General features: G+C 45.3%; 6 protein-coding genes across 6 annotated transcripts; 2 read left to right on the top strand and 4 right to left on the bottom strand.

Moving 5' to 3' along the window:
- Window positions 1-194: 194 nt before the first annotated feature.
- Window positions 195-1517, bottom strand: N7510_001039 (protein HGH1; the record flags this gene model as incomplete). The annotated part of the gene is made up of 5 exons (XM_056972966.1): window positions 195-1019; window positions 1074-1187; window positions 1240-1343; window positions 1392-1437; window positions 1497-1517. 5 exons carry the CDS (start codon window positions 1515-1517, stop codon window positions 195-197), a joined length of 1110 nt encoding a protein of 369 aa, XP_056838083.1.
- Window positions 1518-1836: 319 nt separating this feature from the next.
- N7510_001038 (inositol monophosphatase family protein) lies at window positions 1837-2848 on the top strand (the record flags this gene model as incomplete). Its single annotated transcript, XM_056972965.1, has 3 exons — window positions 1837-1960; window positions 2021-2102; window positions 2170-2848. The coding sequence occupies 3 exons, from the start codon at window positions 1837-1839 to the stop codon at window positions 2846-2848; spliced, it is 885 nt and encodes a 294-aa protein (XP_056838082.1).
- Window positions 2849-2938: 90 nt separating this feature from the next.
- Window positions 2939-5878, bottom strand: N7510_001037 (lipase ROG1 family protein; the record flags this gene model as incomplete). The annotated part of the gene is made up of 1 exon (XM_056972964.1): window positions 2939-5878. One exon carries the CDS (start codon window positions 5876-5878, stop codon window positions 2939-2941), a length of 2940 nt encoding a protein of 979 aa, XP_056838081.1.
- Window positions 5879-6002: 124 nt separating this feature from the next.
- On the bottom strand, window positions 6003-7247 carry N7510_001036 (diacylglycerol/lipid kinase family protein; the record flags this gene model as incomplete). The annotated part of the gene is made up of 1 exon (XM_056972963.1): window positions 6003-7247. One exon carries the CDS (start codon window positions 7245-7247, stop codon window positions 6003-6005), a length of 1245 nt encoding a protein of 414 aa, XP_056838080.1.
- Window positions 7248-7417: 170 nt separating this feature from the next.
- N7510_001035 (inositol polyphosphate kinase VIP1) lies at window positions 7418-11191 on the bottom strand (the record flags this gene model as incomplete). Its single annotated transcript, XM_056972962.1, has 3 exons — window positions 7418-7490; window positions 7552-8855; window positions 8954-11191. Coding segments are annotated over 3 exons (3615 nt in total), but the record flags the coding sequence as incomplete, so codon positions are not given.
- A 14403-nt stretch (window positions 11192-25594) lies between these two features.
- N7510_001034 (uncharacterized protein) lies at window positions 25595-26632 on the top strand (the record flags this gene model as incomplete). Its single annotated transcript, XM_056972961.1, has 2 exons — window positions 25595-25728; window positions 26482-26632. The coding sequence occupies 2 exons, from the start codon at window positions 25595-25597 to the stop codon at window positions 26630-26632; spliced, it is 285 nt and encodes a 94-aa protein (XP_056838078.1).

Genomic DNA, 26632 nt, shown 5'->3' with positions numbered 1-26632 from the left:
AAAGAAAGAGGACTACTCTGTTCCTGCAGTAGTGTAGAGAAAGCAAAGAATAAGAATGTGCCCGTGCGCCCACGCAGCCAGCCAGTCGGCCCCACTATGAGTCCTTGCTTTCTTTTCTCTCACGATGTAGACAGTATGGAGGTATACCGATATCCTGATCTCTATATTTACCTAGGTATACGGTGTATGATTATCTAAAACAGCTCCACCACCTTCTCATCCTCGTCCGCCGCCGCTGGTGGCTGCCCCTCGACCGCTGCTTGCGCCTGCGCCAGCTCGCCCTCGGTCTTGTCACCCTCGCCCTCCTCGTCACGCATCAACACCTGTACCAGCCGGTCGCACGCCTCCTGCAAATTCTCGTCCGAGACCTGCTGATGGCATTCGCGGATAATCGGATACACCTTTACCGCCCGCATCTTGTCACGTCCTTCTCGAGTGGTGGTCAGCAGCAGCAGGGTTTCCAGGTGGGTGGTCATGATGCTGGGGTCCTGATCCCGCTTCTTGTCCGGCGGCAGCAGTTGCAGATCTGGCAGCATCTCCATCGAGTCTTCCTCCGAGAACTCTTCGGGTCCGGTGATCGGGAGCAAGAGGTATGGAAGGAGATTGACCTCGTCTTCGGCGAAGAGCATGGGATGGGAGGGTACGTCGAACGAGATATTTTTGATAGTGGACGCCACGCCCTTGCGGCGAATGTCGCTTTGGTGCTCGGTGAACACCGTCAGCTTGGTGACCGGAACCACCCCATCGTACTCCTGGCGCGTGACAAAATAGGCCCGGCCCGCTTCCGATTGCGCCAGGTCGGCAAACAGGTAGGACAGATAGTCGTAGGTGGCATTCTTATTGAGGGCTCCCTCGGCGCCCTTGACAAAGCAATCCATCAGCTGGTCAATGGCATTCTCGGACGACGACACGGACTCGGGGGCTTTGCGCTTCAGCGTGAGCAACTTCTGTAGCCGATCTGACTTGGCCATGTTGGCCAGGAGCATCGTAAATTCGTCGGCATTGGGCTCTTTAACGTTCTACCGCCCTCTCAGGTCAGTGTCACGACCGGAGATGAGGGAGTACATGCCCACCGTCAATTTTAGTAGCAAGGTCTCCAGGAACGTCTCATCTTCGACCAAGTTGGCCAACACCTCCTCATCGCCCGCGAGATTGATGAGCATGGTCAACGCATTTTTGGCGATCGGCTATCCAGGCGCATCAGTGGATAGAGTCACCAGGGCTGGTTTTTGCACGCACAGGGTAGTCACGGGCCAGGAGTTTCAGGTCGCGCACAGGCAGCAGCTGGTGTCGCTTGAACAGGTCGGGCTGAGCGGTGGAAAACCCAACGAGGTTCTCGCAGGCTAGGGGGAGTCAGGTCTGGTCGGAGTCGGAGTCGGGGAGACGCATACCGATCTGTCTGATCTGGGTGTTGCCGTGGTGGAGGAATTCCACCAGCTGGTTGATTGATTGATGTTAGTGACTCGACAGTCAAACTACCAAGAGGGAGAACTGACCTCCTCCAGTTCGGTCGGCATGGTGGGTGGGCGTAGTGTTGGTGGTGGTGGTGATGGAGAGAGAAGAGTGAACAATAATGTACATTATAATTTTTTCCGCCCAACCGCACGTCATATCCTTCCGTCTCCACGCTTCCCTTTCCCTTTCTCTTTTACTTCCCTACTTCCCTTCTCCGTTGCATGTACTACCAACCTATCTACCTAACTTAGGTAGGTATCATTATCTATACCTAGCACCTCTTGTTATACATAGGTCAGATCTCTCCCCACCATACAGGCCCTCCATCTAGCGCGGATCCATCCCCCTCCCCCCCCACGTTTCCTCCTTTAACCGCCCGCCATGGTCGACCACACTCCAATCCTGCCCGAGATCCACGACTTTCTGGTGTCTCTTGCCTTCCAGGCGGGCGAGATTATCACCAATGCCCTCCCCGACACCAGTGGCACCGGCTCGAAGAAAAACAGTCCGTGTTCCAAATCGAACAATCAACAAACCAGGCATGAATGAGCTGATCCCGCACCAGGTGCCGATCTGGTCACCGAGTATGACCGTGCAGTGGAGAAGATGATCTCGACCTCCCTGAAGGAGCGGTATCCGGACTACGAGTAGGTATTATTCTCATCCTCTCCTCCGCGGGAAAGAACTGATGCGCTCCTCTTGCGAGCTCTCCAGGTTCCACGGCGAGGAAACATATGACCCGGCGCGTCCATTGACCGACGCCCCGACATTTGTTGTGGACCCAATCGACGGAACGGTCAACTTTGTCCACAGCTTCCCCTACGCCTGCGTCTCTCTCGGCTTCGCGGTGGGGCGAATACCGACAGTAGGTGTGGTGTACAACCCATCCACCCAGACGCTGTATTCTGCCATTCGGGGCCAGGGAGCCTTCCTCAACCGAAAGACTCCCCTGCCCCTCAAGGGCGATAATACAGAACCCCTGACCGGCCTAGAGAATGCGCTCATCGGCGTCGAATGGGGCTCGGATCGCAATGGGAAAAACTGGGACACCAAGATCCGCACGTTTGAGAAACTGGGCAAATCCAAGGAAAATGGCGGAGCCATGGTTCGGTCAATGCGCAGCATGGGCTCTGCGGCGCTGAACCTTTGCGCCGTTGCGGACGGCACGCTGGACCTGTACTGGGAAGGCGGCTGCTGGGCGTGGGATGTCTGCGCCGGATGGGTCATCCTGACCGAGGCCGGGGGGATCATGGCAGACGGAAGCCCCGGAGGGTGGGAGCCGCGCCTGGATGGGCGCAAGTACCTCGCTGTGCGCGGCGCTCCCAATGGCAGCGGACAGCGAGAGCTAGTGGAAGAGTTCTGGAGCCATGTACAGGGTGAACTAGAATATTGATCGAACATCGGATTGACCTAAACCATAGTATTTATTGTGTGCACAAATATATAGAGAAAAAAAGTATGTACAATCCCCAATCAGGACAGTCTAGGACCAGCGAAAGGTAGTTTCCTCAAAGCCGGACTCGCAGTCATCCTCATCGACTTCCCGGTCAGTCCACCGCGCCGAATCTTGTCGCCAGACCTCAGGCGGATGAGATGCGCCGTAAACACTGGCCGTTTCCTGAGATTCATCAAACGGGAATGTCTCCGACCGCCCATGAAAAGCGGAGTCTTCCGATGGCTCGAAATCTGAACGGGGATCCAGCCCCAAGGCCTGTCCGGCCCGGCAGGTCTTATCGACCGGCGTGTCAGATCGCAGAGAGTCGGACGCGCCTTCAATCTCATCTCCGGAGCTCGTGGGCCCAATGTTTGGTGATTTCGCCCGCTCCACATTCTGTTTCAGCACATCATCCAGCTCGGCGACAGGAGTATGGCCAAAGTGCGTGTCCACCAGATGTTTGACCACTGGCCACCCATAAGAATTGGTGAACATACGGCGCACAATGATGTTATTGTGTGCATCGGGTTCGAGACGGACGAGCACTTTCCGCCAAGGGAGATCACGGTGATAGGCTCGCGCGATCTTCTCCTCCACCTTGAGGCCACTCTCGCGGTGCTCTCCATTGGCACTACCACCAGAAGGCAGTTGAGTTGCGGATGCTGGGACTGCACTTGCCTTCGTCTTGTTTTGCAAAGGGCTGAAGCTCAATGTCCGCCGCTTGACGGGCAGCGGGGGTGGGATGTCGTCGGGGTGGTAGATGCGATCATGGAAGATCGTGCGGGGGCGCGTCGCGGGATCTAGGATGAAGTCCGTGGGAGGCAGTGGCGGCATGAGCAGATCTCCGGCGGACTCAAAAAAAGTCGTTCTGGGGGGCGTATGGACCCCATCATCTTCGTATAAGGAGCTGCCGCGCACGATGGCCGGCGGTTGATCAGAATCCATCGAGCTGAGGGTCTGGCTACGTTTGTAAATCTTGGCCTGCTTGCTGCTGGATGGACCCCTTGTCTCTTTCGGGCGAAAGAGGGAGAAGATGCTGTCCAAGGGACCGAGATTGTCCTTGGATTCTCCCTCTCCCGCACCACCGTTGGCAGATAACAATTGGGGTCTGGCCAGGAACTGGTTAGGGGATGGGGAGAGCGAGAGCCCATCGACGTCCACCTCGCTCTCGACGCCTGCCTCTCCACCAGAGCGAGCGATCTGTGGGATTTTCGAATTTGCCCCCGTCAACTCGGCCCAGCCCCATTCGGCCATGGTTCCAACCAGTCCATTGTCTCGCCGTGCCTTCTCGACTCGATCAAGGCCACGCCAATCCAGAAAAAGCAGACAGGAGGTCCGAAGCGGAACGATCCCGTCATTAACCACATTTGAATAGATAGTGCGGTGCTGGAACTTGTGAAGAACTTCGTGGGCAGGGCCACAGGGGAGAATTCGTAGCAGCGGCTTGGAACCGGGATCCGCATGACTTTGATCATTCGTCGGCTCCCCTCCTCGGCCTCCGATGAGGGCGCCCCAGCCACTGCGGACCTTGGGTGCCGTCCAGCTGAGCCCGAGATCTTGACCGGTGCGGCCGACGAGGCCGAGATCCAGGGCAAATCGAACGTACATTGGATTCTCATTGCTGAGACCTAGGAAGGGAGTGGCCAACGCAATGAAATTGACGGGCCGAATGCATTCAAAGAATTCGGGAGAGTGTTTCCGGATATATGCAATGGCGTAGGTCTGAACCAACCCACCCAAGGAGTGTCCGATGAAGCTGATACTGGTGATCTGATACGGGTGGTCGTCAGACTCCGGATCGTTGGGCTCAGAAGCCCGATGGGGTCCCAGGGGCTGCTCGGTCTGTTTCTTACGAGACGTGAATGGTCGTGAGAAGGGCCCAGACTTGGAGGTCTTCAGGGGAAAGTAGGGCTGATCTGGGTATGTCATCAGCAAGACATATTTGGCCAGACGTTTGCCGAGATATTGGATGCCGCGCTCGGTGCGCACTGCGTTGCCGGAGAAGCCTCGGACAATAATTTCCTCGTCATTTTCATCCTCAACGGAATCACGAAGCTTTTCTTCTTTGGCTTTTCTAGTAGCGGCATCGATGCTTTCCTTCATATATAGCATGTCCGCGCCCAAGTTACTGTGTAGGCCATGCGTCAACACAACCAGATGGATCTTCTTCTTTTTTGGAGATGTTTCCAGCGCGTTCTCGGATTCCTGGGTGTCCGGCAAGGGTTGATCTGAATCGTGCCTGTCTGGCCCTGTACTCGTGGCCACCTCCTTGGCCGAAGGTAACGGTGGATTGTTCCATAGACTGCTGGTGTCATCTACGCGTAGCAAGATCGACTTGGAGAAAACACCTTTGGTTGCCCGCACCTGCTGACCCCGTGTCTCGGGGGACCAATGTTCATGCAACTTGGCTGCCGGGCCTCGTCCACCGGTCCACGGTCCGCCAAAGAGGTCCACGGACTTCTTGTCGCGGCCAACCAACAACTCGAAGTGGACGGCAGCGCTGCTTGAAAAGAGCACCTGGGAGACAATCTCGATCACCCATGTCACGCTGCGGGCAGGCTCGTCCTGGAGAGTTGGCGGCACCTTGACGACCGCGTCCCAGTTACCGCCGGCCTTGAGGTACGGTTCGAACTGCGGGCTTCCCTCGATCTCTGCGCGGTCGTACCTGTGATTGGGATCGAAGGCAGCGGGATAGCAGGCCGTGTAGAGCGTGTAGGGGCCATGGAGGTAGGCGGCGCGCAGGGGGATGGCGGAGGTGTTCTTGATACGCACATGGAGCTGTGACGGGATGGGCTGGATCGGGTCCGCGGCGGGTGTGTAGGTGACAGTGTACCGAATGATTTCGCCGACGCGGACGCTGCCCAGCTGGTGGACGAGCAGCATGTTGGCAGGGGAAGAGCGCCAGCCCGCAAGAGCGTAGAAGCGCGGCAGCAGGCCTTCACAGGGTTCGGACTGGGCGGCCACGTAAGTTCGAGGCGTGACGAGCATTGGAGGACGGGGCCATATTTATTTAGGGTGGGGAGTGGGTGCGTGAATGGGTGGGTGAAGAAGGGAAGAGTTACTAGTGTAGGTACAGTACGAACTACCATCACTTGACCACCACCTACGACAGCTACAGCACCCGCAACACCTCCAACATCCGCCGTGGCTCCTTTCGCACCACCATCCACCCGTCCGGCTCTACCGCGACGATCTGGCCATCGATACACACCCGCCGCCATCGCTCCTCGTCCTCCTGGAAATCAATGCGCAACGCGTCCACCTCGACATAGGTCACCGTCTCGTCTTGCACGTGCTGTCCGCCTTGATACGCCCGCGTCATGAGGCTCATGGCCTGGTCTGCGCTCACCGGTCCGAACCGGATCAGCTTCATCTGCCCGCTCAGTGCCTCCGAGTCCGGCGAGATCAGGAACTCCTTCTCCAGTCGCGGAACCAGCGTCGCCAGCACATACATGTGCTCCGGGTCCGGTAGTTCCTCCTGCCTGCCTTCCGCCGAGGTCAGCGTGATACGGCCGCGAAACGCATGAGGCACAGAGCCGTCGGACGGGTAGAGTAGCTCTTGGGCTGCCATCTGAAATCGCTGGGCCCCGAAGGCCCGATACTCGGCCGTGTCACTGTCGGCGACCAGCGCCGCATGAAACCCCCAGCTGGCAACGACCGCTCCGTAGAGATGGGAGTCGTCAATGCGAGCCCGTCCACGGCCCTCGTCAATCACCAGCCGACTTCCGGGGGAGAACTGGGCGGCAAAGACGGGGAGGGAAGATGGCTGGCCCCGGAGCAGGGCCGGTAGACCTGACATCGGTCCAGATCGGAGCCCAATGGAGCTGGCCATAGCATTGCCGGTCCCACAGGGGATCAGGGCGATGGTGGGCGGCACCGACACCGTGCGGTCGGACTTGTAGAAGACGTCGACCAGGTCTACCAGCCCGCCATCCCCGGTGAGCAGGACGATCGTTTGCGCGATCCCCTGGCAGGCGCGCTCGAGGAATTTCGTCCGAGCCAGTTCCGAAATCGTGTTCTCGGTCTCGGTCTCATAGACTTCGTAGTCCCGCCCCAGAGAGGCAAGAAAAGGCTGGACCAGATCTGAGAATACGGCGGGGGCTGTCCCCGTACCAGACCGCGCGGAGATGACGACCTGGAGCAAACCGTGCTGCAGGTGGGCGGGAAGATCGGTGACCAGCAGGGACGACAGCTCCGAGGGTAGGGTGGGGATAACCACCGTCTTCAAGCGAGTATGGCCGCTGTCGAAGAACAGCACCCGGTAGGCCAGGTCTGCCGTGGGCAGGATTCCCAGAATGTCTTCCCGCGCAATCCAGTCTTCGCCAGATCGAAGCGCCGGGTCTACGACGTCCGCCATCGTGGGAAGGATGGAGGGGGAAAGATGTGTTATCGGGCTCCCCGGGCGATAAAACCTGCACATTGATCACGACATACATCTATGATTTGTCCTTTTTGTTTATCCTTCTTCTAGTAATAATACAACAAGACAGAAAGAATTAGAAGGAAGAAAGAAAAACTATTACAAAACTAGGGGCTGCTGGGCTGCGACACATGTTTGTCGCTGAGGTTGACGGCAATGAATGACTGGGGTAGTTTGACCCTAAACATTCGGTCAGTAGGGGAGAAAAAAAGAAGCAAGGACAAGAAGAGTAGTCACTGACGTGTCAAACTTGGCCTTCAGGGTCTCAATGACCTCCTTCCAATCCTGATGGGCCGTCAGGCTACGTCGGGGCGTACAGCCGATCGAGTGTCGGGAATCCAGTTGCACGTCCAGCGGGTCGAACGCATGGCATCCAGGGCTGATAGAGATACGGATCGAGTAGGAATTGATCGACGACTCGCTGTCCCGGGCCTCGTACAGTTCAAAGCAGATCTGTGACAGATAGTCGAGCTCGGGGATGGCGCTTCTCGCAATCTTCGTCTGGATGCCGCCCTCGAGAATGCAATTCAGCAGCGTGTAGATGTGGGACTCCTTGGTGAAGTAAAAAAACGATTTCGCATCGGGGGAGGCTTGCACCTCCTCCAGGTCTCGCACAATTTCCCGGAGCAGAGGGAGAGACGTGAGGAGGCCGATCTCCAGCTTCTCGCTGTCCGTAATGCCGTATTCCTGAGGCGTCACGTAGTCAAACAGAACTTTGGCCAACTTGTACAGCTCCCGCAGCTTGGACAGCCGCTCATCCATCTTGGAGTTGGTTGAGTTCGAGCCCGGGAACAGCTTGAAATAATGGCCATAGGAATCATCCAGTGCCCGAAGATGCGGTAGAGAATCTAGGGCCTGCGCGCGCTTCTTCAAGCCTAGCCGGTGGGCAAAGGTCTGGTTCTCTGAGCGCTCTTCGGATTTCTCGGTCGTGGCCTCATAGGGTGGTTTATCCACAGCCAGATCCGATTTGGTGGAACCCTTGCCTTTGGTGCTGCTCCGTTCATCCTCTTCCCGGTCATCATCCGGGGGCACAAAGACCCATTCCAGGAACTGTCGGTTGTGCAGCGCATCGAATTTCATGCTGTCATAAAGCTCAGAGAGTTTGCTAGGGTCAACCTTTTCGGTGTCACAGAACTCTGCGAAAAGCTTCTCCCATCGCTCCTTGAAGAGTCGTGGGTCCTCACCAGCACACCAGCGACCCTGGATAGAAGAAATATGGGAGCTATCCGTCTGCGAATCCACCTGATTCGACTGACCCGGGGCTTCTGGGCTTCTGTCCGGTGAGCCGCGAGCAGAGCTATTGAGCTTCTCGAAATTATGCCGCATGACGCTGCGGTGGAACTTCATCAGTTCCACCACGGTAGCAAGGACCACTGAGGGCTCTGGAATATTGGTATCCTTGGGCCATGCAAATTGAGACGGTGCGGATCCTTCGCGCAGGAGTAGCTTCAGCTTCTTCTTGACCTTGTCCATGACATCCTTGGCAGCATTCGAATCATCAAGCAAATCTTTTCGCACTTGAATGAAATCATCAGGCAAATCGTTCTGATCAAGAAAAGAACAAGCCCAGATTTGAGCTACTCAACCATGATCAGCAAACATTTCAAGTAACAAGTAGACTGAAACCTACCACTCGTGCTCACTCTTCTCTCGGAGCTCGTGAAAAGACGAACGTTATTGAGTGCCTCCTTGTTCATCAACTTGAGATCATCCCGCATGTTAAGCCCCAGGTCCTGCGATTGATAACGTGCTGCATGCGTCGGCTCTCCTCCCCACTTGATGACCAGCTGCAGTTTGTCCAGGATGAGGTCATTTTCAGCAGCCGAGAATCGAGAGAATGTGGCTCCAGAGATAGAGTCACTCCGGGTCTGTGACCGGCGAAGGCTCTCGTTGTCAACCGGGGGTTCACTTGATATGGGCGACGTTGGTTCCTCCAAGGGAGCATCTCGTGACGAGGCTATCGGAACGGTGGGGATTTGCTCTCGCATCTCCTCCGGTTTCCGTTTTCGAAACATGGGCTTGATCTGGACTTTGGTCCCTGGCCAACCGCCTTTCTTCTCCAATGAGGTTTGGAGCAGTTTGAGCTTATCCCGATCCTCCAGCCCTTGCGCTAGTGCTATTTTAACGGCCTCCGAGACACTAGACAAGGCAGCCTCTCCTTTGATCACGACCTCCTCCTGATGGCCCTTCAACAGATCCACAAACGGCTGGCTATGGAAGGTGAACTTGAATTTCTGCTTGGGAGTGCGGTCTGCATGCCGAATAACTGCTACCATGCCCTTCAACTTCCATGAGTGCTTCGAGGCCGGAAGAGGCGGAGGGGCTTCTTCGTTGGCAATGTGCAGTGAAATGGCCGGGGATTTCGTGTTGGAAGGACTGTAGCCACGCGAACTAGAGCGTCCTTCCGATGGATTCGTGGTGCTGAAATGAGTTCCTTGGTCGGGATTCTCAAAACCTGATGAAGAGGCGAGGGAGGGAGCAGCGGTAGATGTATCTGATGATGGGACATTGTCGGCTGCTTTTGAAGTACTCTGGCTGCCGTACAGCCGGGATGTACTCGGGGACTTGAGCAACGTCTTCAGTGCTTGCCTGTGGGATCCAGCGGTGCTTCTTCGGGATTGTCCTAAGTCCGGCGAGGGTGGTTCGGAGGATTCGATTTCCTCAAACTTGCGTCTCTCGCTCAAGAATGTGTGGTGGAGGATGTTGGCACATTTATCATAGTAGTCATTGTTGTCCTTGACGAAACTCCAGCCGTTGACATCAATGACATAACTTTTGTCCCCGACACGTAACATATCAAAACCGCAAATTCTCTGACCAAATCCATTGGAGATCTTCGAGGCAATGGTCGCCTCCTCTTTGCTCAGCTTGGTGATGTATCGGAGTTCCTTTCCATGCGTATTACGCCGCACAAGCCCATCAACCACGGGAGACTTGCGAGTCTCGGCGTGACAAAAGTCAGGTCCAACCGTGTACGCCTTGACATCCTCCGCATTGTCAACCCGGAGGAACTGCTCATACAGGTAACTCGTATCCTTTTCGGTTACTGATCTCGGGATGACGAGGTCACTGTCATATTCTGAGCTCTTGTTTCCAACTTTTCGGAAGAGCTTGCGGCCTCCGCCGCCATATTGCTGATCGTTGGGGAAGTAGATATGAATGTTGTGGTCTTCGCCGTTCACCGGTTTTTCCACAAACGGCTTCTTGAAGACTTTTCCGTCCACAATGAGAGCTTCCCCGTCCTCGGACATGGAAACGTCCTGGGTTCGAGGAGCGCCACCCCCAGTCCCATCTTCTGGGCCGTCCAGCCTGACGCCGGTGAGCTTGTAGATGTGCTGTGCGAGTTCCGGTGATTCCAGTACGGGGCCGCCATCCCGATTGACTTCCATTCTCCTGGGAGTCGGCACCCCCATGTGGTCCAGGATCATTAAGCACAATCGCCGGTCCCACAACACCTTCTGCATCGGTAGGTCATTGACGCAGAACGGTTTCCGGAGTTTGACATACGCGATCGCTTTGTCCAGCGGGAAACCATCAGAGAAGAAGGCAATGAGAAAATCGCATACTGGCCAGTTCTCTACGGCTTCGTCCAAAATGACTTTATCTCCGAACACAATGACTTCGAAATCTCCTTTCGATTGGAGACGAGTGAGGATGTTTTGACTGGGCTTGCTGCGTGCTTTGACATCCAGTGCGCAGACTCCAATGCGCCATGGCTTCACTGAGGAAGATTCCAGTTCACTGATTGAGCTCGCAGCAGTGCTGGCAGCCGTACTTCCACTGAACCGCCTCAGTGCGCGACTTGACGAGCGAGTCGAGTGTCCAAATCGACCTGCGGGGCGAGGATCTGAGACCGAGTCCGTTTTAACAGATCTGGAGGATTCTCCAATAGGGGGAATGGGGGGATAAGTCCCGTGGGCGTTCGTTCATTGGGCTCGGAATCAACAGTAGATTGGACGACGGAATTGTGTTCGACCACGCTCTGGAGGGGATCGGCGGAAGGCCCGCTGGTGCTGCTGCGATCCATTGAGGAACAGGGCGACCAGTAAAGGTCGTAGGAGGAAGTTGATCGATTAAGGCAGGTCAGTATGCAGTAGGGGGGCAGGCATTCTGGAAGATGAATGGATTGATCGATTGATTGGTCAAGTGAAGAGGAATGAGGAAGCAGAAGAAGATAAGGTCGATAACGGTGGGATTCACCGCCTTAGTGACTAATCGTGGCCGAGCGTAATCCCCGTACGAGCCACCCGCCGTAAATGCGATAAATTACAACTTGATATCTCAGCAACAGTAGCTTAATATGAGATTGATTATATCGGAGTGCTAGTTAGATCATATCTAACTTAATTCTGATGTTTAAAAAAATATGTGATCTTTACTGCTTCAGATGTATATATCTATAGGTTGTGTAGCTATATGTTCCGGTAATACAATCAAATAATTCTTTAGTTTAGATTTAAGTGAGTTTCCATTATTTTCTATACCGAGTAATCGCATTTTGCCAATAAATATATCCACAAACGAGCGCCGCACCCAACCAACTATAACCTATTTAGATCGATTTATTAGACCATGAACGCCACCAAACAATCAATCAATGTTCATTTGCCCGATGTAGCTTGCTTTATGTATAGCCGCTATGCGGGAGTGCTGTCAGGCCTGTCTGACAGCCGAGAGAGTGACTCCCAGAAGAAGGCCACCAATTTCAAATTCCTACCTATCAGGCCTATTAGGGCAATACGTTCTTTATGCCCAACTTGGTTATAGTCACTGCATCGTGGGGGAGAGGGGGGCGAGGGGCATCCCAGACATTATTAGCCTGCTTTAGACCATTGAATGCCTCCCTACCCTCATAACTATCAAATCCCTAGAATCGAGTAACGCGCTCTGTAGACCTCTCACGCTTTTCTTTCGTATCTTATTCATAGCCAGTAAATCGTGGATTTACTAGCGAAGAATTGCCATTTTGTGCATCGCGAATTAGGTAGCTCTAGTAAGCTAGTCGACCTGCCTCTCTATAGGGCTTAGGGAGCTTTGTATTCGTCGAATAATCAGGGGTTTATTGATAAAGCTTGTTGATCCAGTTGTTTAAAGTTTGCTAGCGTGCCAGGGCTCTACACGCTTGATCGACTGCCTAGTCGACTACCTAGGGGAGTAGGTGTCCGAAGTTGAGCATTATGTTTTGAACTGACTCCCCCTAGATGAAATAGGACTGAACTAGCTACTTCGAAAGCATCCTGGATAGTTGATGGGTTAAATGCTTCTACGTGAGCCCATAGGAATACTTTAAGGGATCAAGCTTATCGATATGATTAATATTGCATCACCGTTTTAGCCTCGATCATCCTTCCATATACGCGCTTTAGGGGCAAATAGCCTACATCCAAGGGCTATAATAGATACGACATATGCGGAGGCATATAAATTGGAATAATGTCGTTTTGAGAACATAATCAATCAAAATTAGGCGATAGATAACTACTATAGCTATTAAGAACCAGTAGTCGATATTTATCCCTAGTATGACTCGTAATCATAGGGATAGTTTAGTCTATAATCTAGCTATTATCGGTGATTTCGACTCTGTAACTAATCGTTAAGTTATCATACTAAGCCTCTTAGTAGTAGGTTCTAGCTTTGGTGATAGTTAGGGGAAGTACAAATCCCATCGTACCTACACATTCAATCGGTATAACCTATTCACGATCCCATAGTTGTAGGACCAACCTCTAACTATAGTATTAGGCTATTACAAATGACTTCAGCGGTCGCTATTAGCCCTATTGCAAAGCTAGTTTCATCAAAATTGTAGATATTCTCCGTTTGGATACCGTTTTTGTCGATTGTGCCTCGTACAATGTCAAACTATGGCATAATGAGCCGTTATAGTTATGATAATTATAAAACATTAGAGGAATAATTAATTCATAATCGCTTCAAGAACTGTAACGTTAAATGATTTATATACTACCTTAAAACAAATAAGTTCAGTTTGTAGTTAGAACTCTTGTAATTAAGCTATAAGGACTACAAAATGGATGAAATCTTTTCGCCTTTAGATTTCTACGTCAATTCTTTATAGGCGATAAATAGCCTAATAAATTTATACTAAAATTATTATAGTAGTACAGAGGCTTTTTTATATATACTGAATTTATTACTATAGTAGAGATAGATGACTTATAATGTAATCCCTAGTTACTAACGTTATAAGTTATAACTAGATTAATTATCTAATTATATTTCTAACCTCTTAAGTGTTTAACACTATATAAGTGCTAGAATTAGGGCTTTCTAATAAAGACTTCTTATTAGCTCTTAAAACTAGGATTTCTAGATATATAAGTGTTTAACAGATCAAGCTAAGATAGTAAGATAGAAGTAAACAACTAGCGAAACGGTTCTAATAGGTTTATACTTAATCGGGCCTTCCGTATTGGTTATGTTGGGTCCTCCTAGCTAGAGCCTATCTTTTATAAAGGGCAAATAGGTCTATTTTTCTGCTATAGTGAATTAATAGTTAAAAATATACCACTCAAATATACATAGAGCTAGATAGCTAGATAGAATATAATCTAGTAAACTTTACTTTTTACTTCATTTATAAGTCTATGTTAGGCGAGCGTAATTCTCGGGTGAGTGGGCCAGCCCAAAACACCATAGTAAATAGGATATTTTACCACTCAATATTCCAACACCATAGCTTAATATGAGGTTTTATAAAATGATAGTACTTTTTCGATCATAGGTAGCCTATTTATTATGTTTAAAAGGTTTATAATACTTGTGGGTTCAGATATATATGTTTGTCGTCTCCGGAACTGTATTTTTTGGTAATATAAGGTAACATTCTTTTAATTCAGGTTTAGGGCTGTTCATACTATTTACCATGCCTCTTAATATTACCTAACCGAACATCCAAAAAGAATTAACTTGTGGTTCTTGAGATATCGAGTTGTATGATATCCCATTTACTATGGTGTTTTGGCCCACTCACCCGGGAATTACATTAAATCAATATCTTCCTTTTTCTAATCAGTGAACTATAGTTATAGTAATTTCCTTAATTGATATAGCCTGGATTAGCCAAAGTCTACGCTTAGCGAACCCCTAATTTCTTTAAAGAATTCCTTACTATTTTAACAAACCTTTAATGATTCATAAATCCTTTCTACCTTTCCTCTTATCCTACTACTTAGTTCCTCGATTTAGAGAGGTTATAAGACCTACTTTTATCTCACAATAATGCGTAATCCTCTTAATCTAGCTAGCTCCCGGCCTAAATCGAGCCGCGTAGTATTTCAATTAGCTTATACTATTTATTACGCGTGTTTATAGTTCTATACTAATAACCAAATAAAGGTAACTTGTGGTTGTTGAATTATTGAGTTACGAAAATAATGTATTTACTATGATGTTTTGGGGTGCGGCGCTCGCTGGTGGATTACATTGGTCGTTTTTAAAGTCGCCATAATATTATATCCCATACTAAATCGAGTCAAGATGCTCTAAATAGAAATCTCCTTTTTTTATATCCTATTTTAGTCCTACTATGTTTACAATTATAATAAAACTAGCCTATATTAGGTAGTACCTAATCTAGAACTACTACAGAAATTTCTAGGTTTAAGAAATCGAGATAGCGCATAACCCAGTATTTCTACATAAATCTCCATAGCTTTCATAAATTACTCGCTTGAGTAATTAAAGAAGTAGCGAAGTTATATATTTAGAAATTTAGAAGGGCTAGTAGTAGCATTTCTAATTTAAGAATTAAATAGTATAATGAGAATAACTGGATAAATGTGAGAACTATAACGTAATCCACATGCGAGCTGGACACACAAGCGAGCTGGACACTAATTCAACTACCAATATTTTGAATCGATTTATTAAACCACCAACGCCAATAATTTCAAATTTCTACCTATTAGACCTATTGGGACAACTCCTTCTTGTATGACCTATTTGATTGCAGTCACTGCATCGCGGGGGGGGCGCGTCTGGTTGGCTGGGAAGCTGACGCATCGGGTTCCGCGGGGGTAGTCTCATTAGTCTGATTAAGACAACTAAATGCCTCTAGACCCTCAAAGACCTCAAATCCCTCTGTATGAGCTGTGCGCCTATTCGATTTCTTACGCTTTTGCTTTTTTGTCTCATTTGCTGCGCGAAGGTCCTGATTATCCTTGAGAAGAAGTGCATTATGATGTAGTGAGAGCTGGTAGCCCTTAAGAAGCTGATCAAACAATAAGTTTGTAGGCGTCGGAGGACTTTGCGAGCGCCTTTCTAGCAATGCCTTAATCGATGAAGCTTGTCGATTTAATTGCTTGATATTATGGGGCGTCTTAGGGGACCATGCGCTCGATTGGCTCCCTGGTCGACTTCCTGGGGGAGTAGGGGTCCGTAGTTGGATATTGAGCTTTGAAATGACCTGTTTAGGATCATATGGTACTAAACCAGCTGCGGAAAATGCATTTTGGATAGTCGCTGGTTTAAAAGCTTCTGCGCGAGCCTGTGGAAATGCCGCAAGGAAATCAAGCTTGTCGATATGATTGATATTGCATCGTGCTTTGCGCTCAATCAACCCCCCATATGCGCGCTTTAGGGGGCAAAACAGCCTATATCCAAAGGCTGTAGTAGATGCGAGGAATGTGGTGGCATACAGATAGGAATAATATCGTTTTCAGAGCACAATCAATCAAAATGGGGGGTCAAATGACTACCATGGCCGTCAAGAACTAGTAGTCGATATTTACCCCTAGTATGGCTGCGAGTCTTAGGGATAAAGTGCTTTTCGAGCCATCGAAGCCCAATTTCGTCTGTGGTCCACCCATTTGGACTAATTTCGATTCTCCAATCGTGGGGTAGATCGGTATACCACGCTTCTTGGTGGTAGGTTGTCGATTTAAAGATAATGCATGGTGGGAGTACAAATCCTGTAGAACTCACACATTCGATCGATGTGACCCATTCGCGATTTCCAGGCTGTAAAATCGATCTCCGACCGTAGTATTCAGCTCTTGTAATCACTTTCGCAGTAGCAATAAGCCCCATTGCAAAGCCAGTCTCATCAAAATTGTAGATATCCTCAGGTTGGATGCCATTCTCATCAATCGTACTTCGGACAAGGTCGAACCATGGTTGAATAACCTTTATGTCTTCACATTTTGCTCTCTGATAATTGTATCGACGGGAATCGCGATTTGAGCTCGTCATGGCGCTTAGTATAGTTGTAGACCCAGTTTAATCCAACTGTCTGACTACCGCGCTCTGCCAAAAGAATATTGGCCATTTCCCTTACCATACTAGGTCGGGGAGCTGCTCCACGCGTGTCCATAGAGAAAATCCACTGTAGGAGCGATTGCTCTTCAGTTTCAGTCAATTTATGACTATTGGCGCGTACAGCTTTTCGAAATGTAGTCCCATGTAGTCGCGTCGTAAGAGTCGAGTTGGGATTTGAAATCGACGCGCAGTTTCGCGAATAGAGTGTATTTCCTTATTCTGATAGGCTTTGTTCGCGAGTAGGATCCTACCCTCTTGCTCAACAGAATTTCTTGGATTTTGACTTCGAATTGGGGGCATGGTGGGTAGTTGAGATGAAGAAGTTGACGCGTTGGGGCGCGATCGCGTTTTAGTGTCCAGCTCGCTTGTGTGTCCAGCTCGCATGTGGATTACGTTAGTTGTGCTGGTTTAATAAACTTATAGACTCCTCAGCCAATAGGTAGCTCTAGTAGTAGACAATCTCGCTATTTATAAGACTATAGTTGAAGTTATATAAGAGTTTAATACCTCCCTCCCATCATATACGTATATTACATGGCTCCTATTAAATTCTACTAGTCGATATTAGCCCCTATGTTAGAAATAATTTGAATATAGAAATCCTACTATAGAAGAGAGTAGATAAGCTATGTTCTAAATATAAGGATAGGCGAGATAGTACAGTAGCGATAGGTTAATTAAAGGTTATAAACTACTAAGGAATATATACGTACAACAACTAGATACCCCTCAAGATAATCGCTCAGGCCTTAACTACTCCATAAAGCATTATCTATAGGGATAACGGTAAATGAGGATTAACTACTGTCTTCCCCAATTCCTAAAATCTAATGCAGTATTATACACTTCTAGTAACTATTAGTTATCGACGTTATACAAATTTAGATGAATTTCTACTTCTAAATAGAAGATTGTTGAGGGTAATAGTGATCCTATAGATAAAAGGGCTCTCGCCTAAATATCCCTTGAGGGCCTTATACTATAAAAGAGTAGGAGAGTAGTAATAATTAGACTAATTTAGAGGTTTTCGAATAGCAACTATAGTAGGAACTATTAAAGGGCCTTACGTTGTTAAATTGAACTGAGTGGCCAAATTAGGGAATTTTAAGACTATTTAGATATCAGGGGGTCTAGAATGGCTATCAATTAGCTACTAGGTTCAATCTCCTTATTGGACTAATATACATAGTTATTATAGTTGGATTAAAAATACATATTTTCGTATACTAAATTACATTATATAATAGCGGACTATACCTTTATACTAACTACTAAGGACTTAATAAAATTATAGTAAAGAATCTATACACTCTACCTCTTTTTTAGAAATTCTACATATGATTATAGAAACTAAATACTTTAGGAAAATCAATATCTAAATACCTATTATTGGATATCCCTCAAGGTAATAAATACATAGAAGATAGTATTTCATATACACCGCCTATTAGGTACTTTGGAAACTTACTGCAGTCAGTGGTCAAAAGTATTAACGAAATTCACAAGCGACTCGCCCACCCCAAAACACCATAGTAATTGCATTATGTTTACAACTCGATATTTCAACAACCATAGGTTAAATTTGTTTGACTATTAGGACGATTCTATTAATGGGTATAAGGAATAATATGAACCAACTTAATTTCAGAATAAATTATTTGTTTGTGGCTTTACCAAAAAATACACATACGTAAGGTGCAGATAAATATATCCAAATCATGAACAACATTATTAATATTCTAAATCTTATAAACATTATCAGGAGACGTGATATGATCAAAATAATACTAGGATATTATAGGACTCCATATTAAGCTATTGTTGTAGAGATATTGAGTTTTCATTTATTGCATTTACTATGGTGTATCTGGTGGGCGAGTCGCTTGTGAATTACGTTAGTTAACTAAGACGCTCCTAATTTACATAATCACGTACCCATTTCAAAAATCTCTCTCTTCTACTACTAGCAGTAAATCAACCAAATTAATTATAGTAGTTAAACAGGTGTCAAATCTTAATATCGTGTATAGCAGCCCTACGTAGCTCTTACAGCCGCGATTTTACGAGGAACAGAGAGCATAAGCTAGTCTATAGACCCTTAACCTATATGATTCTATGAATCGATTAGCGTATTCCGGAATTAATTTCTCCTAATTAATTTCACGAGGTCTACTATTCGCTAAACTAGGGTATCGCTTAAAATGCTCGCGTTTTAATAGCGACTAGACAACTTCGATAGGGTTTAAATTAAGGGAACACGGAGGCTATTCAACGACGTGAATCCTACGACGCTTAAACCATTCCTATGTATGCTCTAACCTATAGATTTTCGCATTGTCTTGGTAGAAGATAGAATCAGATACATAGATTTTAACTAACCTATCTCTAAGAGCGTTGATACAAGAGATCGAGGATTATCCGTTGCGAGGAGCTTCGAGATCGTATTCTATAATCACTAACTTTGACTAGTCACTAATCCAAATTATAGCCTAAATTTTTTGCGAAATATCTTGCTCGTAGCCAGTTAAGTTCACAAGCTCTTTTAAGAAAGCCTCATTCTAGAAGCGGAGGATGAATTAGATTAGAGAATTTAATCCCGCGTTATACGCTACGTTAGAAAAATGAACGTTTCCTACTGCCTAAAGCCCCCCCCTACTTATAGGAAAAAGCGACCTTTTTTTTTAAAAAAAAATCTCCTTATTTAATAGTATTCACTTCTTTAACTTCTATTTCTGAAGTCTGTGTATCCGTACGAGGCGTCTAACCGTAGATCTCGACATTCTTATATCTATACTAGGTATATTTGCACCGAGCGCTATATATGTCTACCGAGGGTGCTAACGCGTAAGCTAAAATATATAGCGCCTTATAATAGTATTAAACTTTTAAGGCTAACTACTCTAGGGCCTTTATTTGACTATAGTGTTAGTAAAGAAGCGTTTATTTTAGTAAATTAAGCTATAGGAGACATAATTCTCGCGCACAATTCTTATTAGCGATATCCCTTTTGCAAGGCTATAAATGATAGCTAAGCGTGTCTCACAGGATAATTCAGCCTTTAGCCCTTGATTTCCACTAATTTTAGTTCCAAAGCGACGCATATTAAGAGAGAGATAGGCAGTTGAAATTAGTGGGGCAACGCGACGCGACTGGGCTAATACTTTGGCCCCCCATGCATATTATGTTAAAAGCTAACCTAGCTAGTGCGTCCTTAAATTCATATTAGAGGTAGAAAGTTAATCTTTCAATTATAGTGGTTATATTCTAATGTGGATTATAGAATAAATTTAATCTCTCTTCTACGTAGTGAAGGTCTTTAGCTGGTTTCTTCGTAACGTTTTAATGACCCTTTAAGATAAAGCTGTGACTGGGAAGTCAGTTCAAGAAAAAACAATGAAAACGATAGTATTCAGTCTGAGTACTATGGTCGACGGGACTTCCAAGCTAGAGATGGAAAGGAAGAAGAGAAACAAAAGAGAGTCTCAACTATCTACAGAATCCATATCGCGCGCCAGGCACAGTCTTGGCGTTTGTCACCTCAATCACGCTAGGCTGGTCACAAAAGTTATTCTTCTTTCTAGTACTCTTAGAGCTAGGTTATCATTTCTAACGTTGTAATAGTATTAGGAACCCATGAGCTATTACCTGGTATTAATAGGGTTAAGTCTTAGTACCACTAGCTTATTTAGGCTAAAGGCTAGGCGTATAAGGATCCCTAATAGAGGGCTTAGTCCTAATAGAAACGTATAGAGGCTTAGGCTGTAATGATTTAGTAGTTAATATCATTGGTAGGTTTTACTATCAATTCGTCTAGGGTTTGTTGTATTAATCAGGTCTAGGGAGGTGGCTATAGGTTTAAGGGGCTACCTTGGTTAGGAATTTGATGAAGAATTAGAAATATGAAGAACAGAGTAGCTACTTATTAGGCCTAGAAACCTATTTATTACGTAGGTAAAGAAGAAGACTTCTTTAACTAGTACTAAAAAGTATAGACAATAGAGCGACTTAGTATAAGATAAAAGATATAATGATTTTATTAAGCTTTAGGACACGACTTTCGTTTGTTTAGGCTTACAAATAAAGAAAGGTATTAAGGTCACGTTAGCCTCCTAGATCTTTTACTTAGTATAATATTATATCTATAACAAGTAATATAAACTTGAATTAAGATTAAATAATTATTTTACTATAGGTCTGAGCTATTATATCTTAAAACTACTCAATCTTTATACGTAGGCTAGAAATCTTAGTCTATTACTGAAGATATACATACTATTTTACCATAGTTGAAGCTTACACAGCGTATAATTAATAACAGTAGTATCTAATTAGAGGATATCTACAATTTTGACGATATAGGCTTTATAGTATACCTGACCGCCAAGTCATTATAAGAGTCGAATAGTACGATTAGAGGTTAATCCTACGACTACGGAACGGCGAATAGGTTATATCAATTAAACATGTAGATATGACGGGATTTCCCTCCCCCCAAATAATAGTCTTTAGACCGTTATTATACTAATAATATACATGGTATAATAATTTACCTAAGTATTAGCAAATTGAAATTAGTCCTAATAGGAGGACTATAGAGAAAATTAGGCTTTAATAGCTAGAAATTTATTTTTCCTAAAAGCTAGTAGTCACATAAGGGTTAAATTGCAACTACTTACTCTAGGTAGTTATAACAGTCATTTAACTACTATTCTAATCTATTACACTTCTAAAGCGATATTGTTCTAGATTGTGTACTAGTATAAGACAAAGAAGATAGTTAATCTGTCGCTATTTATCTAAATTTAGCATTATATACTAGACCTTTATAAATGGCTTTACTTATCCAGCTTAGATTAAAAGCCTTGTAGCCCATAGCGCATTAGATAGGAGAGTTTTATCTTATCCGGATATCTTCGACTGAAACTAACTTTTGCTCAAAGGCCAAAAATTCCTTAAGTTCTCTCTTCTCTACGGCTCGTGTTAATAAAAACCGCAAGATCACGGGGCTTATTCAAAGTGTTTATAATATCTTACTGGTTAGATCTCTACTTAGCGGTTTTACTATGTTTTTCAGTCTGAAATATGACTAGAGTATTATTTAAGGGTTTCCTTTTCTCTCTAAGTAGCCAGTTTAGGCTAAACTAATTAATTAATTTGCGCTATATATAGAAATTAGATAAAACCGGCATATTGACGGTCCCTTCCTCGGTTTGCGATTCTTATACCATTATTTAATGCATTATTAATAGTAAAAGCTTTAGTTCCATTGACAATCTAATACTCCTTTAGAATTGCAGTAAAGTAGCGTTATAATTTAGACATATAGCCAGCCCCTTTTGCCCAAGAAGGACGCTCTCTCCTCTTATGCTTTATCGTATATTAAATTATAAGCCACTATTTGATAAACTTAATCTTGGAGATGTTAGATTAAAGCGCCTATTATTATTCCCCGTTGGGTATAATGCACTTAATCGATAGTGGGGTAGCTTATAAGTAGTGGGCGTAGTAGACTAGCTTTCAGAGTATTCGAAGGGAAAGTAATCATATAGAGAAGGGCCGATATTATTATTATAAAGAGATAAGGTGAAAGAGGATAAAAGGAATACTTTAGTAACGCGAAAATAATAAGGAGAAAAATTATTATAGAATGAGCAGCTGTCTTTACTCTTTACATAACACCCCCCCCCCCCCCCCCCCCAACCCACAAAACCAAAAAAATCTATAGAATTCAAATTTTGCCCAAGTCCGTCTTTGGTCTAAGCCCTTATACCCTAACTATGCAATTAATTACATATAAAGATCGAAAGAATGTATATAGATAGAACATAGTATAAACAATATAAATATATTAGAAATGGGCTTAAACGACGTAGTTTAGACAGATGAAGTATAAAAGAAGAATCTCTAGCAGAAAGCATCAATAGGTATATAGAGAGAATTATAATCTTTTCTATTTTCACTATACAAACCTTAACTACTACCCCTGAGATTAAGAAGAATATACTTGTTTGCTTCTACAATTAATCAATTAAGTAGCAAAAGATCTAGTGAACAAATATATTTCGTAAAAAAAAAAATTAATAGAAAGGTAAAGCACGTGATAGTTCTAAGCGTTTAGACTGAGATAATAGTACGAAATAGAGAGATAAATTGGCGAGTTATATAAAAATTTCATGCAAAATTAGGAATCGAGAGGCCGCCTGTTGACGTTTATAAACGTACATACCTTTTTCTATAGACACAAAAAAACTATCTATAATAGACCGCGTTAATGTCTTTTATATGCGGGACTCCAAAGACCCTTATATAGTCCTAGGATACTATAGACGGAGAAACAAAGACGAGAGGTAGGAAGAGGCTAAATAGAAGTAGGCTAAAATTATCTGCTAGGCGGAAATTGTGACCGGATGTCAGATCAAGAAAGAAAATCAATAAAGAATTCAATTTGAGTACGTAGTCCAGGGGAGATCCAAGTTGAGAAAGGGAAGAAGAGACCGAAGAAGAGTCAGTCAGTCTGGAGATACGTATCTACAACAGTCTATGTCCTGTGTCACCTGTCAAACGCAGTCTTCAAACGCAGTGATGCCAAACGCGGTCCCGTCATGCGCAGTCCCGTTAAGATCCCATCAAGTGTGGTCACAGAAATTAGGGATCAGGAAAATCGGGGGAGAGCAGGGGAGCTTAAACAGGTTAACAGAGATATCTGATGGTTAGCCACTTTATCCTATAGACAGATAGGGGATAGCATTTTAAATATCTTCAGAAGTTGGTAGGTAGAAGAAAAATTTTCATTATTAGGGAGGACCCAACGCTGCGCAGCGTTTTGGGTCCGAGTCCGACTTTAGGGGGCGATTAATAGAAATTCGCGAACCTAATAAAACTTCCTACTTCTTAAGTTGCATAAAGGACTCCTCTCCTACGCACGTATCACATTAACCTTTTTAGGGTCAGTATAGAGGTTTTCCCCTACGCATATAATGAATAAGATATTAAACTTCCGATTTCTCGAATTTAGACTTAAAATTATACTAAAGTCGTACATCCTAGAGTTTCTAAAGGGCCTATCCTATTTTCCTACGACAATCTATAAGGGATCTATATAAGTAGATAATGATGGGTGGGTGCCTGAGGTGTCAGCGCCCACCGCCGTAGATAGATAGGATTTCCCTTCTGGGAGATCATGAATCATGATCAATACAACTTCACTACCCGTTCGTTTCCTTTCCATGATCTCTCTCCAGGTCTCCGCTGTGACGTCCGACGGCCTCCCCTGAGTCGACCGGCCATCAGATAATAGTATTATTATTAACGTACGCTAAGACGAAGTCGTGTAGGTACTCTTGTAGTACTTAGACAATATGTCTCTGGAAGGTGATAGGTGCTCCTATAAGCCGACAGGGGTAACTATCTGTTTGAAAAGGCCATACTACGTATGAAAGGCGATTTTTGATTCCTCTCTTGGCTTTATACAACTCATATGGAATACTACCATGACATTGAGCTTTATGAACCATACAGGTAGCTTATATTCTATACTATCTCTTTGATAAGCGGAAGGGGATGACGATCCTTTATACTAGTCGTACTAAGTCCGACCACTTATTCTAGTCGGCTATAATAGTCATTTAATGCCTGGCTTTGATCGATCATGCTCTGAACTATGGTCTGAAAGGGATATTATTACAATTTATATGCCTCTATATTCATTATACCTATTATAGTCTTTGGATGTAGGCTATTTTGCCATCTAAAGCGTGTATATAGAGGGGTAATTGGGGCTAAAGCCCGAGTAGGAGTCAACTATATCGATAAGCTTGATCTTGTCTATTACAATATTCCTATAGGCCCATAAAGTAGCATTTAAACCATTAACTATCCAAAATACTGTTGAAGTGGCTATTTTAGTACTATATTATCTCGCTACAGCCATGGACAAGCGTAATGTTCGACTTCGGACACCTACCCCTTTAGGTAGTCGACTAGACAGCTGATCAAGCACATAGAGCCCTCAAACACCTACAGATCCTAGAAAATTAGATTGAATAGCTCTATTAGTCAAGGCCCTAATTAGTCGTCGATTATAGAGTTCCCCTACGTTTATAGATAGGGTGTTTAATCAAAATGTTAAGGCATGCAAGCTTGCGATGTATATCATAGCAATTCTTATGGAGGAAAACCGTACTTTGCATATAGAACGCGTAGTATAAAAACTAAAGTGTAAGAAAGGACTAAGCCCATAGCCTATATAATGAGCCTTGGTAGATAGGAGGCTATATATAGAGTTAAGGAATCAAGCTAATGTAATCCACAAGCGAGCGCGCCACCTCAGAATACCATAGTAAATACATTCATTATTTTCGTAACTCTTTATCTCAACAACATATGTTAATTTTACTTGATTATTGGTATGAAGCTATCAATGTGTGTAATAAATAGTATAAACTAATCAAAATCAAAATTAAAAAAATTATGCTACTGCATTACTAAAAAGGACAGATGTATATGCGACGAATATATATATCTTAAGGGATCACCCAAATGAAAGAATTTCCCAAACCCTAGCCCCACTTCTTCTATCAACCACCCTCATAAAAATGCCCAAAACAAATCAAGACATTGAGGCTTAAACAATTAAGCTATGGAATCACTATCCTAGCAAAAAAAAAATCCACATATCGCGAAAACTGCGCGAACATTCGCGGTTCTTAATGGTCGGCTTCGCCGGAGATGGTATAGAGGAAAGCCGCTATTTTAAAGATCACCCAATGGTCGGAAGCTAAAGTTATACTGCATAAGAAAGGGCTTTATGTGACTATATTTACTACTTTGATGAAGTGACAGCATTGATAGATCGAAGGTAAATTAGTATTGTAGCCAATTGGTTCTCGAAAAAGCCTATTCGGACGCCTTAACTAATCCTCCTACGATCGGCGACCGTTGGCTCAAACACTTTTTTAAAACGACATTCCTAATACTACCGGCGACGTAGGAGAGGCCTTTTGATGTCGAAAGGAGTGCTACATTGGATAGAACTATGGCTGAGAGATAGTTTGAAGACTATAAACGCGTTGCGAAGCAGAGCGGGCTTCTCCCTAAGGATATTCACAAATTTAATGAAACAGGCTTCCAAATTAGGGTCAGACGAGACTAATTCATCATCATAAGAGAGCCTAAGAAGAAGATGTTAAATAGATCTGTGACAAATCGCGAATCTGTGACTATTTTAGAAGCCGTTTCCACTAATAGTTTTCCTACTACTTATTATCCTTAGTGCTAAACAGGCGTGAGTATGTTAGGCTAATGCTATTTAGGATAATGAGCATATTGCCCTTACTAATACTGACTAGTTTGTGACCACACTTGATGGGATCTTAACGGGACTGCGCATGACGGGACCGCGCTCGACGGGTCTGCGCTTGACGGGACCGCGTTTGGCATCACTGCGTTTGAAGACTGCGTTTGACAGGTGACACAGGACATAGACTGTTGTAGATAAGTAGAGACTCTTCTTCGGTCTCTTCTTCCCTTTCTCAACTTGGATCTCCCGTCGACTACGTACTCAAATTGAATTCTTTATTGATTTTCTTTCTTGATCTGACATCCGGCCACATAGTTAACTAACGTTAACCTATATGGATGACTAATTAGCCTACTAATAGGTTTAGCTATCCTATAAGTAGACAATCAGTCGTATAGTAGGGCAAAGCAGATTATTCTATACGATCACTTTAGGTCACATTCATCGCGTTAGCTCATCTGATTTTATGAGAAGAATCTATTCGTCTTACTACCCCATATAAGTCATATCTTATTCTCTCTCGAAGTTGGTGTTTTTAGCGTTTATAAACACTAGTATAGTGAGGCAATTATAGCGTTTGACTATAACTAGATGCTTGAATTTTACAAAGGATGAACTCCTCTATACAATCGGCGAAATTCGGGCTAAAACCTTTCGTCCCCATATGGTAAAGCTTAGCTTTGAATTAATTACAGAGGATTTGACGTCATATAACCTATGCTGGTACACCGCTTCGATCTAA

The sequence above is a fragment of the Penicillium lagena genome, assembly GCF_028827675.1.
Source record: "Penicillium lagena strain IBT 129212 chromosome Unknown utg000001l_segment0_segment0, whole genome shotgun sequence".
Taxonomy (NCBI): Eukaryota; Fungi; Ascomycota; class Eurotiomycetes; order Eurotiales; family Aspergillaceae; genus Penicillium; species Penicillium lagena.
The sequence above is the reverse complement of the archived record's forward strand: the minus strand, read 5'-3'. Positions and strand labels throughout refer to the sequence as shown.